The 15,490-nt window shown below is 39.4% G+C and overlaps 1 protein-coding gene across 1 annotated transcript; it reads left to right on the top strand.

The window, feature by feature from the left end:
* The first annotated feature begins 11,338 nt into the window (after nt 1-11,338).
* Nucleotides 11,339-13,747, top strand: LOC145217616 (uncharacterized). The gene is made up of 5 exons (XM_080084908.1): nt 11,339-11,959; nt 12,033-12,217; nt 12,352-12,494; nt 12,599-12,823; nt 13,090-13,747. Exons 2-5 carry the CDS (start codon nt 12,086-12,088, stop codon nt 13,538-13,540), a joined length of 951 nt encoding a protein of 316 aa, XP_079941034.1. The 5' UTR covers nt 11,339-11,959; nt 12,033-12,085; the 3' UTR covers nt 13,541-13,747.
* The last annotated feature ends 1,743 nt before the right edge of the window (nt 13,748-15,490 follow it).

Below are 15,490 nucleotides of genomic sequence, written 5' to 3'. Positions count from 1 at the left end.
TAAAGGATAGACGACAATAACATGAACAAAAGCGGAAAAGCGAATGAAAGAGGCTAAATGTCAATAGATCGGTAGCAGAAATCAAAACCTATTACATGCACGCAAATATTTGTGAACAGCATGGAATAATGACAGTGTGTGAGCGTCTGTTAAATCAGGATGACCAAATAGCATGAAACAAATAATTGCACCAGGAGAAAGATTGGAAAGAAATGATGCGTTAAACTTAGCGTTTTCTGTCAGTATATTCGAAACAGTAGAGAACAAAATTGTGCGAGGACCAACCAATAGTGGACAATTGAGAAACAAACGTTGCGTGGTTTCTACGGCCTGACATGCACAAGGGCGAAAGTGCCTGGGATTGATATTGAGTGGGCCAGAGTTGCAAGTCGGGCCGGGCTTTTCGGGCCGGGTTCGGGCCGGGTTCGGGCTTAGGTATTTGTCAGAAAACGGGCTCAAAACGGGCCTGACTTTACGTTCCGTTTCCGTCATTTTTTGGTAACAATTCTCTCGCTTTGATCGAATGCCCACCCTGGTCTAAAACGTATTGTTTACCCCATTGTCTACTATTGTTCATTGTGTTTGTTGTCTTTTCTCTTTTTTTCTTTCTCATACTTTGTTGCAAGGCTTTCGTGGATAGACCTGTCAATCAAAATTTCGGGCCTAAACGGGCTTCTCAAAAACGTTTCGGGTTCGGGTCGGGCTTCGGGCTTATACTTTCGGGTTCGGGCCGGGTTCGGGCTCAGATTTTAGGCCCGCTTGCAACTCTGGAGTGGGCTATGGTTAAGTCGAAGCATGCAATGAAGGGCAGTTGTCTTAGGACAAGAGCCAGACAGATGTAAGGTTCTGACTGGATGCGTAAAGAAAAGTTTTTTAACTTTATTTTTAAAAACCGAAACAGATTTTATCGATCGGATTTCTTTTGGGAGATTGTTCAACAAGCGGATAGTTTTGGGAAAAAATGAGTTGAATTTGGTATTTCTGCGGCACGCAATGGGGTGGATTTTGAGGGGGTTACGCAAGTCATGTTGAACTGAATTTTTAATGTATTCAGGAATGCAGCTTTGTAAGTATGATGGTCCTATGCGATTTAGAACTTTGTGAAATTGAATGAGAGAGAGTGAACGTTGCGACGAACACGGAGGGGTGTCAAACCATGGTCCTGTAATATTTTATCATACGAGGTGGTCCTCATACACCCTAAAATTAGTTTGGCCGATTGGTGTTGCACATTTTCTAGTACTTCACAGTCAGAGAGGTTACAGTTATCGAATACAATGTCGCCATACTCAAGTGTAGGAAGAACGCAGGACCTATAAAGGGTAAGGATGATATCCCGGGATACTGTGTTAGATATTTTGCGCAATTGGCTAACTTTGATTTATGCTTTGTGGCATAATGTAGCGAATGTGGTTGTGCCAAGAAAGTGTTGGTGTAAATATAAGGCCGAGATACGTATGGGCACGGGTTTCAGGCAGAGCTACACCTTTGAATAAAATTTGAGGAAGATCATTTAATCATTTAAGCTGTGCCTTGTCGAATAATTCATTTTATGTTGCGTTGATTGTATGTAGTTTAAATGCCTAGGTTTGTACCGCATCTTTAGAGATTAATGTTTGTCCTAAAGTAACCTTTGAAATCAGAAATAACGTAATAATTGCTTTTCTTGCGAAACCTAGATTCAAGTTAATTCTTTTCCTTCTGGACTCTTCTCTGACTTAAACTGAATATTATGAAGCTTATGATGTCATAAACGTATTTACTCAACCTGACGTTTAGTTTTAACAATTGTTTGTGACGTAACTTAACCGAAGCTTCTCGTAGGTGGGAGAATATGTTTGGCATTATATAAGACGGCATATTTTGAGTGTAAAAGAGAGGAGGGACAGAAATTAAGAAATACGAAGTGCTGACAGTTGCTATCAAGTTTTAATGCGTTATTTGCAAGTGCTATTGTAGATTACATCGCCCTTTTTGCCAGTTCTCTGAAGATTTTGATCAGCGATCTCAGAAGTAGAACTATTTAGTCGTTAATTGATCAGCGATCTCTTTCCTGGTAAAAGAAAAGGAAGACGTGACAGTCGCTATCTTGAGCATTTTTGAGATAGAAAGATTGTTTTTGCGATAAAATTTAGAATAGGCTATTTCTTAAATACTCTATTTTTTAACTTAAAAATTGTAAGTTTTTGTGAGTTATTTCAGGTGAAAATGTCGCAGCGTAAACGCTTATCCTCTGATAAACCTAACAATCGAAGTATAAAGCAGTTCTTTTTTGGTAAACTGAAAACACGTACTGCTGCTCTAACCCTCGAAACCGCATCTGCCAACAGCACCACAAGTTCTGATTGTGTTTTACTGAATGACCGCAATTTTGCTGAAAATGTTCAAGAGCAGTCGACTCTTCCTGTTGCATCGTCGACGACTGTTCCAGCTGCACCATCCAACAAGATATTTCAATCGTGGATTAAACCGAAAGGCTTTGATGATGATCTACGAATGAACGTGTTCACCCTCCATGCTGACGGAGGCATAACATGTTTGGTTTGCTCTAAGCATCCAGTAGCTATCACTGGCCGAGGCAAGTTTGCTGATGTTTACACCAGCGTAACCGCCTGGATATGCATCTGAGCTCGGAGCAACACCAGCAAGCAGTTAAACTGGAACAGAACCAACGTGTCTCGCTATTTCACACAAAGTATCAAGATCGTGTATTAAATAAAACCAAAACAGTGGCTGAGAGAGTACACCTAATTTACTAGGTACTGAAAGAGGAAGTAGCGAATCGAAAAGTTGCTTCCTTGCAAACACTGGTTGACCGCATTGGTCACAATGACCGGCGTCGTGACCTGCGACATACCAGCTCAACAGCAGTGACGGAGTTTATTTTGCTCATCTCCGACCATCTGACTGATCGCATCGTTGCTGATGTCAAGCAAAGCCTATGCTGGGCTACCATGGTCGACGAGACAACCGATATTGCTACTTTGCAGCAATATATTACATTTGTTCAGTACGTCAATAAAAAGGGACGCCAGGCAACTGCATTTTTGGATATCCGTCGGATAGACACTCGCGGGGCAACTGCTGCCAACCTATTCCGACTCTGGAAAGAGGTCGCTGCTGACTACAGTCTTGATGTGGGTAAACATGTCGCTATTGCATGCGATGGAGCTGCTGCAATGATAGGCCGCCGAAATTCCCTCTCACAGAAATTGACTGCACAAAATCCGATTACCTACACAGTGCACTGCCATGCGCATCGCTTAGCCTTGGCATGCACGGACACGGTAAAGCAGCTACAACACATCCAGGATTGCGAACGTGGCTTAGTCCAGGCGTGAAAGTACTTTTCAATTTCGCCGCTCAAGACCGCAAAACTACAAGAAATGCCGGTGATGTCTGCAGCAAAATTGCTCGAGACAACGTATTCCAGCAAATGTTTCCAGAGCTGCATCGACTTTGCTGCATTGTATTGTCAATTCCTCTAGCAACCGCCTGGCCAGAGCGAGGATTTTCGACTCTATGTCGTGTTAAAACCAAGCAACGAAATAGGTACTAGATATCACCCTGAATGCTCTAATCAACATTTCGATGAACGGTCCGGAGCAGCTCACTGACGAGGATGCACAAAAGATAGCTGAGAAGTGGCAAAAAAACAAAGGATCGACAAACAGTGACGGTGCGAGCACTGAAGGCGTTGGAATCTGCAAACAACGAAGAAATGGAAGCTGGCGGATGGGAACGGGATTGCAAATCTGTTTTGTTGCATGAGATAGAACCTGAAAAATTTGTTCTGTGATTGTGCACTGCCAGTAGCCTAATAAATAATTCGTTTAAGCAAATGTGGCTATTTTTTGGTATTTAAATGAAACACTTGCGGTCTCTTAAAACTACTTAGCGGTCACCCAAACCAAACCTTAAAAAAACCCTGGGCCAGTACGTATCTTTGGAAAATACAACTTTAATTGTTATTGTTGGTTGGGACGCCGATACATTTCAGAGCTCATCCAACCACGCACCAGGTAACGACAAACTGCCAGGAAATGCAAGCTTTGCCGTGTCTCCTACTTCGTCAGAATCAGTTTGCAAGGAAATTCCTGAAAAAAGAAAAACACGAGCAACGCCATAATCCACAAAGTTAAACTAATCTGCGTATACTATGATCCTGAGATGAAAAAGTATTTGGATTCTGGATGCATCGCCAGCATTTATGACGCAACGTGTAACGTCAGTTGTATATGCAATCATCTTACGATTTGTACTGTACTTCTCGCTTTTGAGTCCATCGCCATACCAGTTGGTGTAAAGGTATAAAGAAGTGTTAAAAAATTTGTTTGACGAGTTTATTAAGTGGTTAACGCTCATTTTATTTCAAGATTATATCCTTCATTACAGAATCACTATCAATAACATGCTTAACGGCTACCATTGCCATCATCTAAAAATACAAACGAGGCAATGATGACAGGATTTGGGTAAAAATTAACTTGTCATTGGGACTTTTGCTTCTTCATGCTATCAACATGTTACATGACCTTGCAGTTGTGCATGAAATCTCATGCGTGCTTTTCGCTGTGACCATCCATTACCTCCTGATGTGTGTTGGTAAACTACAAAACGTGGATTTAAAAAAAAGAAGAAGATCAAATGCTCTCTAAGTATTGTTGCAGGAATGTGGTTCCTTGTTGAAGGAGTCCGTCTTTTGATGGCTACCTGCTTTCCGTATAGTTTTGAGGAACAAAATCCCGAAGTACGAGTCAGGGTATTTGTAGTGGTTGGTTGGGTTTTGCGCGCCGTCCTTGTGGGTGCAGCTGCTTGTTCGGGTCTTCCCAACGACAACTACATGGAACCCCAACCAATGTTTAAGCAATGTAACCTCTTTCAAAATCAATCTTCAGCGATTTCCAGGTACGACAGATGCTGGCTAGCTCCAGAAACTACAATCTTTTACTCCACAGTTGTCACCCCTCTTGCTCTTGTCCTCATTATTAACTTCATGATATTCCTAAAAACGATTCATGTAATGCTTTGTACGAGCGCGATGCACAACAGGGAAGAAAATACCGATCTGGAAAAGGCGTTAAGAGTTACAAAGTCGTTCATTCTATTGCTTGTAATGCTTGGAGGTACTTGGAGTTTGGCATATTTTACAGGTATATCTTGCACTTTCTTTTGACAAAATTGCGGTGAAGCGCAAGCAACATGTTTATTTCATTTATACACGGAAACTGCATGCGATCTTGTAATTTGAACGTGAATTGAATTTAGCTTTGCACGCATTTGCGAATCGTCCACTGATTTGAAAATTATAAAACTTCATTTCGGGAAACGTTCCAATTTTTACCTACACCCATTGTAGTGTTGGTGCAACAAGTGTTCTGCATCGTCAAAACCAAAAAAAATCCACGTCTCTTAAGATGAAAGGCCGCCCAATGTTTTTTATCTGCCTAACATGTACAGATATCCCAGTATGTTTTTTTTTACCACTTGAATTGCAATGTAAAATTTTGCTTGGCTTGTACAGTTCTTAAACATTTCTCCGTAAATGTGTTGCTGGTCTTCAAATATACTCTGTGTGTTCTATAATTTAATACTTAAAGCTGCTGCGTAGCAGGTGAAACAGCACAATCCGATGACTTCCAAGTTATTGTAAGAAATACACTTAAATTGTTTCTTACACGGAAATGAAGCAGATAGGTTTGTTTTGTCCCCAACCATGGCATATTAGGTCTTCTATATGCTATCGAGGGCTTCTGTTGGAGTACGTTATATTCATAATACAATAGGGCACAAAGCACGTCAAATTGGTAATCCAGCTCTGTTATTGACAAGTTAGTTCCTGTGCTTGTCATATCGTGCGCTTGCTGTTTGCATTGACAATAATTCTAATACACCAAGTAGCAGGTAATCAAATACTGTAACTAGTGCGATAATAAATGTATTGTTGATTACACTGTGCATAGTATAAAGCTTGAACAACTTGTTGCTGTTGACGAAATGCATTTTAAAAAAATTTTAAGCTCGTGTAAAAGGGTTGGTAGCAGTGCCCAACCTAGAACAAAATAATTTATGTGGATGGCGACCTGAGCTAATTTCGGAAACGTGTTTAAAATATAGCGACATATTAGTACTACAGTAGTTCAGCACATAGAAGGTATTTTGACATGCTTAACTTAGTTTTAAATGTGACGTTTTTTTGCAGAGCATCGGGAACATAATGAACAGTCTAGGGCTGTGTCGTATCGGTTTCATTACTTCACTAATTCTGTCATTTACAGCGTGGATTTTTCTGCTTATCACACCGATAAAGCAGGTAATCGATGTAAAGGTAAGTGTTGCGTACGCATTATCTGTTATAATGTGCTGTATTTGTACAACGATTTTTGATAACTTTATCATTGTGCATTGTCTCTTATATGGTCCTATTTTGGTAGCCAATGCCTCAACAACACGTAAACATTACTCCAGTGATCAGAATAGGAAATAAAAAATGTTCCAGGCCTGTGCTCAAGTTCGCTTTTGTAAAGACCCATAAAACTGGTTCAAGTACTACGAAGTGGTTGCTCCACAAATTCATGAATAAACATAACGTGTCGCAGGTGAGGTTTGTAATTTCAGCTAATGTGGTGTTATAACGAAAGGTATCGTTGCAGATTTTGGTTTGTTGGAATAAAATACCATGAAACTTACCGCAACAACCACTAATCACAACGTTTGTTCCCTTTTTGGGGCATTGCCCTTTGTGACTTGACAGTTCATTAGCACAGAATTTTGCGCATTACACTTGTGTTCTAAAAAAGAGTCACTTTGGGAGCAGTTCTACTCCGGATGCTGCCGCTAAAATATTCGAATCTGTTTGACTTATTACTGCTTCGATTCATAAAAAACCTTGCATGTGTATTGCATAATTTTACTCACCATTTTTGCCGTAACCATTAGCGAAAATATTCCAAGTTTTGTTATATTGCTTTCGCATTATCTGGTATGTTCCGTTTTGTTGTAAAGCACGACAAAAGTTTTTCCCAGGCCCTTGTAATGTTTTGTGTTCTACAGGCCTGCTTGGAATGGGACTAGGAATCAACAAATGTTGTACCACCGCGTTGCGTTTCCATTAGATAACATAGGTTCTGCATTATATGGTTTACATTTTGCAGTTGCAGACTGCGGAATTTCCGATCGGCTTAGTGGGAGGATATCCAGGCCGCTTCAAGTGCAAGTTTAGTTTTCCGAAAGATTCTGCAATTAATGTTAATCATGTGAGGTTTGATGCGGATGAAATGAAAAGATGTTTTCATTCCGATACAAGGTATTTTACCTGTTAAGTTGCCCATCTGATGTCGGGTAGTAATGTTAAGTTAACTAATTTCGCGTACAAGTGGAAAAGACCAACAAATATTTTACTTTAGGTATTTTACAATAATTCGAAAGCCATGGGACAATTTTCTTTCTACTACAACTTTTTCCCCAAACTGAAAGCGCCTTCGTTCCACTGCGACCAAATGCCGTCAATTTACGTCAACCAGGGTGCAGACGCCAACACTGCTCAATTCCTTTCAAAGGCTGTATTCTTGCTCAATTCGTCGGTTCCTTTTTATTTCAGGTAAGTTTTGCGCAAATGCGGCAAATAAATTGTTTGAATGCGATGAAATGACTTCTGGATCTGTCACTAACACTCGATTAAAACGAAACCCACTTTTGTGTCCAGGTACCGAAATTCTCAGTCATATGATTTAGGAATTGACTCGATGTTGGACGATGACAAAGAAATTAAAAGACAGATACGAGAATTGGATAAAAACATGGATCTAGTTATACTACTTGAATATCTTGAGGAGTCTCTCATACTCCTAAAGGCTTGTTTGAGATGCAAACTTCTATTTAACATGTTTTAACTTAAAATGTAACCAACAACGACTTTGTTTAAAAGCGCTGTGAAAAGATTTGATGCTAATCATCAAAGATAATTAAACTGTGGATATTTTGAACCGAAAAATATACTTTTTGTGTTAGGATCTACTGTGTTGCGATTGGGATGTTGTAAGCAATTTTGCCTGTTTGAACAAAAATTTTTATAATCGAAAATCCCAAATTGATGAACAGGAGAAGAAAAACTTTCAGCAACTCTATAACATTGTACGTAAGCACAGAAAAAGTTTTGTTACGCTCTCTATGGAATCCAATATTATGTATAACACTGTTACTCGCTTCACAATAAGCTTCCACACGTTAAGTCGCATGACTTGGCAGGAGTGGTAAACTTATGTTGTTATTTAAGAAGCGTCAAGCGATAGTTTATAGATTCGAATACCGCACATTTTTATTTCTAGGCTTGATTTGGGTTAAAGTAACGTTGCGTTCCGTAACAGTTTGGTTTCTTTTGTGTTCAGGATATTGTACTTTATGATTACTTTAACAAAACCTTTGGAAACGAGTTGACGCATACGGACGTGAGAAAATGGCGAAGGATTTGGAAATACTACGCAAAAGACAAACCAAGCCGTCAGCTGTAGGACCAAATCGTTTACCTCCAGAAGTAATTATAAACTCCTCATTAAAAGCGGAGTTGCAAAATTATATGTTCGAAAATAACGGAAAATGCATACTTCCCGGTTGGAAAGAGCCCCTGCACATTCCTTAAATGAGTGGTCGGCAAAGTTTACATAAGAAAAGTTCATAAATGAAGAAAGATTCAAGTGAGAAAAAGTACAATCGAAATTCGTATTTAACAAACCAGTTCTTGCATCATACACGCGTTTCTGTTTGCTCAATTGTATTTTAGTTCGATGACGCGTCATACCCTAATGACTAACCCACAAAGTTTTTCTGAATACGTTTTGCTACATTTTTTCTGTTGGTTATTAATTAGTGCGTGTAACAATTTAAATACTAATATGATGTCATTAACGCTTAAAGCACCCTAACGTCACCAACATTACTGTCGAAAAGTGGTGTTTCAAAAAAAAACATGACGGAGTAAAGACTGCCACTGTACGCTCAGTGACGACATGAGTTAAACCAGGGGTCTCCAACACGCTGCCTGCGACCACATGTGGCCCGCCAGGCAATTTTCCGTGGCCCACGGCGTTATTAGCAATGAAAAATCAAACTAATATATTGTAAAATTTAAAGGATGAAATTAAAATGCATTGATGAACACGCAATTAAGATTAAAAAGTCATGAGCTCTTGGAGGTCAACAAAAATAACGCCGTTAGCCACTAAGGCAGGGGCGGGCAACTTCTCCAGTCGGCGGGCCTGATATGGGAAAATGAAGTACTTGGCGGGCCGGATTCCTAAATCGATACATTAATCGCCTATTTATCCAGTGATTTAAAACGGATTTTTGACCACCTAAACCAAATACAATCAAGAACGTCACAATTACAGTACAGTCCAAACAATCTAACTGATATAACATAAAATTATTCACCACAGCAAATTTAATGCATACACCACAGACTTGGATACTGCTGAAACACTAACTAGGCTACACGTGTGGAAACAAAGGAAACCGTGAAAGCAGGCCACACACAAGGTCGGCAGTTATGTCGTAACAATGGATGTATGGTGCAATGGTAACAACGGCGGGAAAGTTTTTTGCTATTGGGGAGCGTTACTGTCCGTTACAGCTATAATTTGACATAGTAAGCAAGTAGTGGGGGATTGCGACAGACTGTGGTCGCGGGCCACATTATCATGTAAGACCAGAAACTGTCTGCGGGCCGCTCAAAATCCCGTCGCGGGCCGGATCCGGCCCGCGGGCCGTATGTTGCCCCCCCCTGCACTAAGGGACCATGAACTATCTAGTTTGGAAACATCTGGCGTGGAGTGTTAAATCCACAGTAATGTAATCACATATTTTTCTATAATTGGTAACGTGTAGTATTTAGTGGCCCGCGGCCTCTAGAAAATTAGCCTTGGACAACCGTTCAGTTGTAGACCCCGGAGTTAAACTATATCTACGCTATTAGGAGTAACAGACTGCACTAAATCTTTGTATATATTGTTTTTTTGTGCTCTACAATTTGATGCTTATAGACAAATTAGATCAAATGCACTGAAGCAAATTATACTTTTTGTCTATTGTGGAAGTTAACAGCACTGCCTTTTTCCTTGGGTACTTGGGTTTAGTACGAAGAGAGGAAGCTGGCTTATTGCACTGTTCTGTACGTACCACAGAGTACACGCAATTTATCCAGCAATATGGAGACGATGCGAATCGATCGGTATAATTGCAAAAGCTTGTTCATATCACATCAGATATTGCCGCAGCTTTAATCAAACAAGAGCAAGGGGTCTAGTCCTTAAACGACTTTTATGCATACCCATGTGCATTTAGTGACTGAATGCAGATGATTATAAATGGGAGACAACTTAAAATATAAGCTTGGCGAAAGTTAACGATTGCTACAAAACAAAACCAAGGCATTGAGAAAATGACAACCGTCGTTCCCAAGTAAACAGAGTATTTGTAACAACCGAGATTTTGTAAAAGAGATGACCTGGGATTTCAAAGGCATTTGTTAAATTTAACACAAAATATTAACAACTCGGGAAACCGACGTATGCTCCCCAAACATTTTTATACTGCTCATATGACGATGTTACTCAAATGAGCGGAGAGTACTTTAAAGACTGTACTCAAGAGGAACTGTAGGAGTTTGCCAAGGATGAGGTTTTCGGAGAAAGATTATGGAACGAAAGTGTCGCGTTTACAAAAAAAGTATCTTCCTTGGGAACTCAAATGTAGCGAAAATGTCATTATCGACTTTAAATATCATTGTAGATTTTCGGGGACGAACAATTAACCCGAACAACACACGCATAGGCAGATAAGGCAACTTCGTTACAATAAGGTTTTTTGTGAACATTGTACTGATTGTACATTGTGGCAATCTGTGCTATAAAGTGCGCAATTCAACCAAACTGTTAGTTTCTTGCACCATGAATACTTTGAAACGCTGAACCAAGTGTAAAAAGTAAAAACTCACTTACCAGTTAATATGTAAATTATACTGAAAATGATGTTTCAAATCAGCTAGTGAATCACTATTACCTGAATGTTATCAATGCAATCTATGTTTTGATTTCAAGCGACGCATGTTTAAACAAAGCGCTAATATTCCATATCGCAACAACTACAGCAGGTACCGCAATCTTCGCATTAGATTGTTTAATCATATTAGTTGGCAAAACTATATTTAATGGAACATCCAGCTATCATTCGAATACTTTAATGCATAGCCGTACTACATGACACACAGTTGTATGACGCGGCGTTTCCGCTTCTCAGTGACGTAACAATCAGTCGAACCTGCTAATGCGTCCCACAGGTGTTGTTATGTTTTGATTTAAACGTTTCAAGCATCGAACAGTGTGTAAACTCGTGGTTGTATTGTGCTTGCTGTTATAGGAAAAGGCAACTCACAGGCGAAGTTGTGCAGTCTGTTATTAGGATATTTCGTAAAAAAAGAAAATTTGTTAAGTTGGTGTAAACGGCAATGTATATTGCGATTCCATTTTATGATATAAAGCAAGAGTCATATGTTGTAGTTGGAATAAGTTTGCAATAACTTTTTTGTTGTTGACACTATTGTGTGGCATTTAGTAACCACAATAAAAACGACACTGACAGTTATGCAAATTGCATGTATGATGTTGTGTGCCTACAGGTTGTGTATTTATTGCATGCCGCTTAACAGTTTTATGCCATTGTTAGTTTTCTTCTGATATCCGTCCATTTTGCGTTTACCGGCAGAGCGTCACAGGAAGCATGACGTCATCTAGAACAATGGTAACACAGCTTTACAACCGTCCATGTCCATATTATACTTGTTCACATTGAAGCAAAGCGTTTAAAAGAAGCATGCACTCAAGTAGCAGCCATGTAAAGAATCTAAAAGCTTGTAAAGAAAGTGTTTAATTTTTCTATTTTGATTTGGACGCTCTTTCTGAGACAGGTAAAAACAAGTGCAGCCTTTCAGGTTTTATTCAACGTAAAGCGCGAAACAAACAAACATGTTACTTTTTTAGGTTGCATTTTCTTGTCGAAGTAAAACTTTATTAGTTCGGTGGATTCAAACCTGATGATGTCATACAATTTAGGAGTTTCTCGTAGTGATGATTGTTTACAAGCAGGGGAAGATCCCTATTCAGAAGTGGGAGTCCCACCTGCAAAACCTATTCCGGTTCAGGGTTATGTGAACTACAATTTTGAGGTAGGATAAACATACCCATATCTTGCTAATTTTGTTCATTGAAATCTATCCAACTTTCGCTGATGTAAAAATATTGATGTGGAGTTTGCATTACTAAGTTGCTTAGTTTAACTTAAACCGCACCCACTTTGTAGGTGGGGAGAAAAGGAAAGGCCCCAGGTCAGTTCGGGGGCTGGGTACAACATTTTACCACCAGCAGGGATGGCAAAATTCTGTATGTTAGTGACCTTTGGAACAAACGCGTACAGGTCATTGACCTGTTAAAGCGAAACCCAATGTGAGTAGTTACAAACTTAAATCCCACAGTTGTTAATTGTTGGTGTAAAGAAGAAATGATTCAACCACAAGTTATAATTTCGATCTCGCATTCTCGCTTTGCAGAAGTTCCTTTCCGACCACTATGGAAGGATTTAACTTCCAGGCGCAAGGTGTCCAAGTGTTTAGGGACGGGAACTTATGTATTAATTGCGTTGGCTTTGACGGGACTTCGAGGATTGGGATTTTTTCACCCGAAGGCCGAAAAATTAACAGTTTCGGACGGGGTGTAATCGGGTCAACATCTTGTATCGCTGTAGACAATATGGACCGAATCGTTGCTATTGACAGGTAAGCTTTAAATAAAGAACACATTTAATTAAGTTTGTACATTTAGTCAAAAAGTATTGTTTAATTTTAGTTTTTAATAATAACAGGCCAGTGGATAGAAGATATACAAACTTAGCCCATCAATAAGTCTGGATAACGAATATATGTATGATTTGTAAAGAATGTTGAACTTATCAGATAACATTTTCGCACGACCTTGAAATTGTCACAGGATTAGGTTCTTGGAACAAAATCTGACGTAAGTATTTGATTTTTTTGTCATGCAGACGCAAGATGCGGATTTCTACGTGTTCAAAAGAGGGCAGAATTTTGGAAAGTTTTAATCCAGGCATCAAGGGCGACCTCCTGCGGATTTGCTGCAACAGTAAAGGCCACGTGGTGGTGCCAAACCACCTTGAAAACCAGGTTGTGGTTTTTGACCCTTACGGGAACCCGATACACCTGATCCGGCCCCTAAGCGGTTGTGGGTATGAGATGAAGTACCCGGCCGGTGTCACGTGCGATTGTCATGACAACGTGTTTGTCTGTGATGTGGGGAATCACCGAGTTTTGCAGTTCAATTCGGATTGCGAGTTCAGGGCTGCGACGTTAACCAAGCGTGACCACAAGCTATGGCGACCTCATGACGTCACTGCGACAAATTTGGGCGATTTAATTGTCAGCGAAGTTTCCGAAACTTTCGTAAAAATTTTCAATTTTTCGCCAAAAGTGTATTAGGAGTTGCTTTTGGTAAAAGCTCATTATTGCCTTTTTTGTTAAACGAACTTGTTTAAATTTTGTTTGTATGCTACCAGTTTAGCATGATGTGTATATCGCTACGGTTAAATAATATCACTTCTTCGTTTTCCTGTTATTATATAACACTGTAGACACACTCGGCAAATCTACTTAGAGGTAAATAAACGAATGTTTTAATAAATGCCATCATAATGCTGTACTGAGTTAACACCTCAAAATTTTGCAGTTGAGTATAGCATTAGGGAGTGGTTAGAAACGAGTAACTTAATTTCCTCTGATTGCATAGTAGCAGCTGTACAAACTCCATGTACAGTGTGGCGCGAACTGTGGAGTAGCAGGTCAAGAAGAACATGTTTTCCACATCGATTATTTTTGCAGAGTAGTTGCTCCTAATTTCATAAAGTTTGTATGTTATTGAAAACATAGTTTAAAACACCAAGATTTTTTATACCTACTGCTATACCAAAGCCTACGGTTTTGCATCACTGACGTACTGCTCTGTTAAACCATGTTAAGATAATGAGTTTTGCAAAAGTTGCATTTTACAATAAACAAATATTGGACAAAAGCGAAAAAACTGATAACAGTTTGTGTGTTGAATAATTGCTTGTCGAAATTTGATCCACATTCAACTTGGGGCTGTGCTATATTTTGGCATGAGGATTTCAAAGCAACAGCAGTGTATGAAATCTCTGCGGTTCATGGGTGTTAAGCAGAACGATGAAACGAATGCCTTTTCTGGGACCCGTTTCCCAATACGTATCTCATAAAAATACAAATAGTTTTTTCCAAAGCCATCAGTTAACCTAGACGTGACTTGAGAGGTACAGAAGATCACACGGTCTGTCTTTCGACCGTTACATTAATCCCTTCCACACTGAGTGCTCTGGTTTCAAACGAGAAACTGAATTACTTCCTGTCTGACAAGAACGCCTTCGTTCGCCTCACAACAATTGGCTTATTCTGTGTGGAACGGCAAGGAAAGGTTCTGAAAAACTTCACTACTGTATATAGAAAACCGAGTTGACTTACGATATGACTTTTGCAAATGCGTACGCAACGATATTCGAAGTACCACTGGAATACTCGATGGAGCAATTATTTTGGACGTGACGTCGTTGGTCTAAACAAGAATTAATTTTAAATTTCATTAGTGTCGCTCCATGGCAGTGTGAAACGTATTTACTTGAAAATTGCTGTTGATTTTATTTCACAACGTATATTAGGAAGATTAAGAAACAAATAAAGATTTTCCAAAATTCATACGGAGTGGTTTCTAGTTTCTACCCTGTCAACTTGTAACATACTTAAGTGTTAAGTTTTTCTTCTATGACCCGACACGGCTTTGTATTGTCATACGATAGCCGGCGCGCACGACGGTTTTCTTTGTTTGAGGACGCTGAACACGAATTTGTGTCTTATCTTCAAATTAGAGACATTTGGCCAGAATTTTCGAGCCTACAACTGTGGTTCACTAAAGCTCGTAATTTTATGTAATTTTACCAAAATAATCCAGCTGGCAAGAAACTGACGCCCTGCCGTAGTGCAGAATGATTTTTCACATTTATACGAAAGAATTGGGACGCCACTAGACACTTCATATTTTTTTATGCAACGCAGCTCGGCGTGTGCGCTAGTGTAATAAGCCGCAATAAATTCTAAAAAAAGATGTAGTGACAAAAGACTAAAACGTACTCACATTTAATTAATAATGTCCTAACGGCTTTCACTCAGTTGCTTGGTTTTAACTGTCTTCTTTTGTGAATGGCTTGAAAGTGGCACAATAATTTCTTCATTTGTCTTTATAAAGGCTACAAAACAACGTATGTTAATATGTAAAAAAGGTTGTAATGTAATGTAAAAAAATTAACATATGTAATTGTATTTACATTCGAAGATTTCTTCCTGCTTTTTATGGCTATAATGTTC

This window comes from Phallusia mammillata, chromosome 3, assembly GCF_965637545.1.
Source record: "Phallusia mammillata chromosome 3, kaPhaMamm4.hap1.1, whole genome shotgun sequence".
Taxonomy (NCBI): domain Eukaryota; kingdom Metazoa; phylum Chordata; class Ascidiacea; order Phlebobranchia; family Ascidiidae; genus Phallusia; species Phallusia mammillata.
Note: the sequence above shows the minus strand (reverse complement) of the source record. Positions and strands in the feature narration are given on the sequence as shown.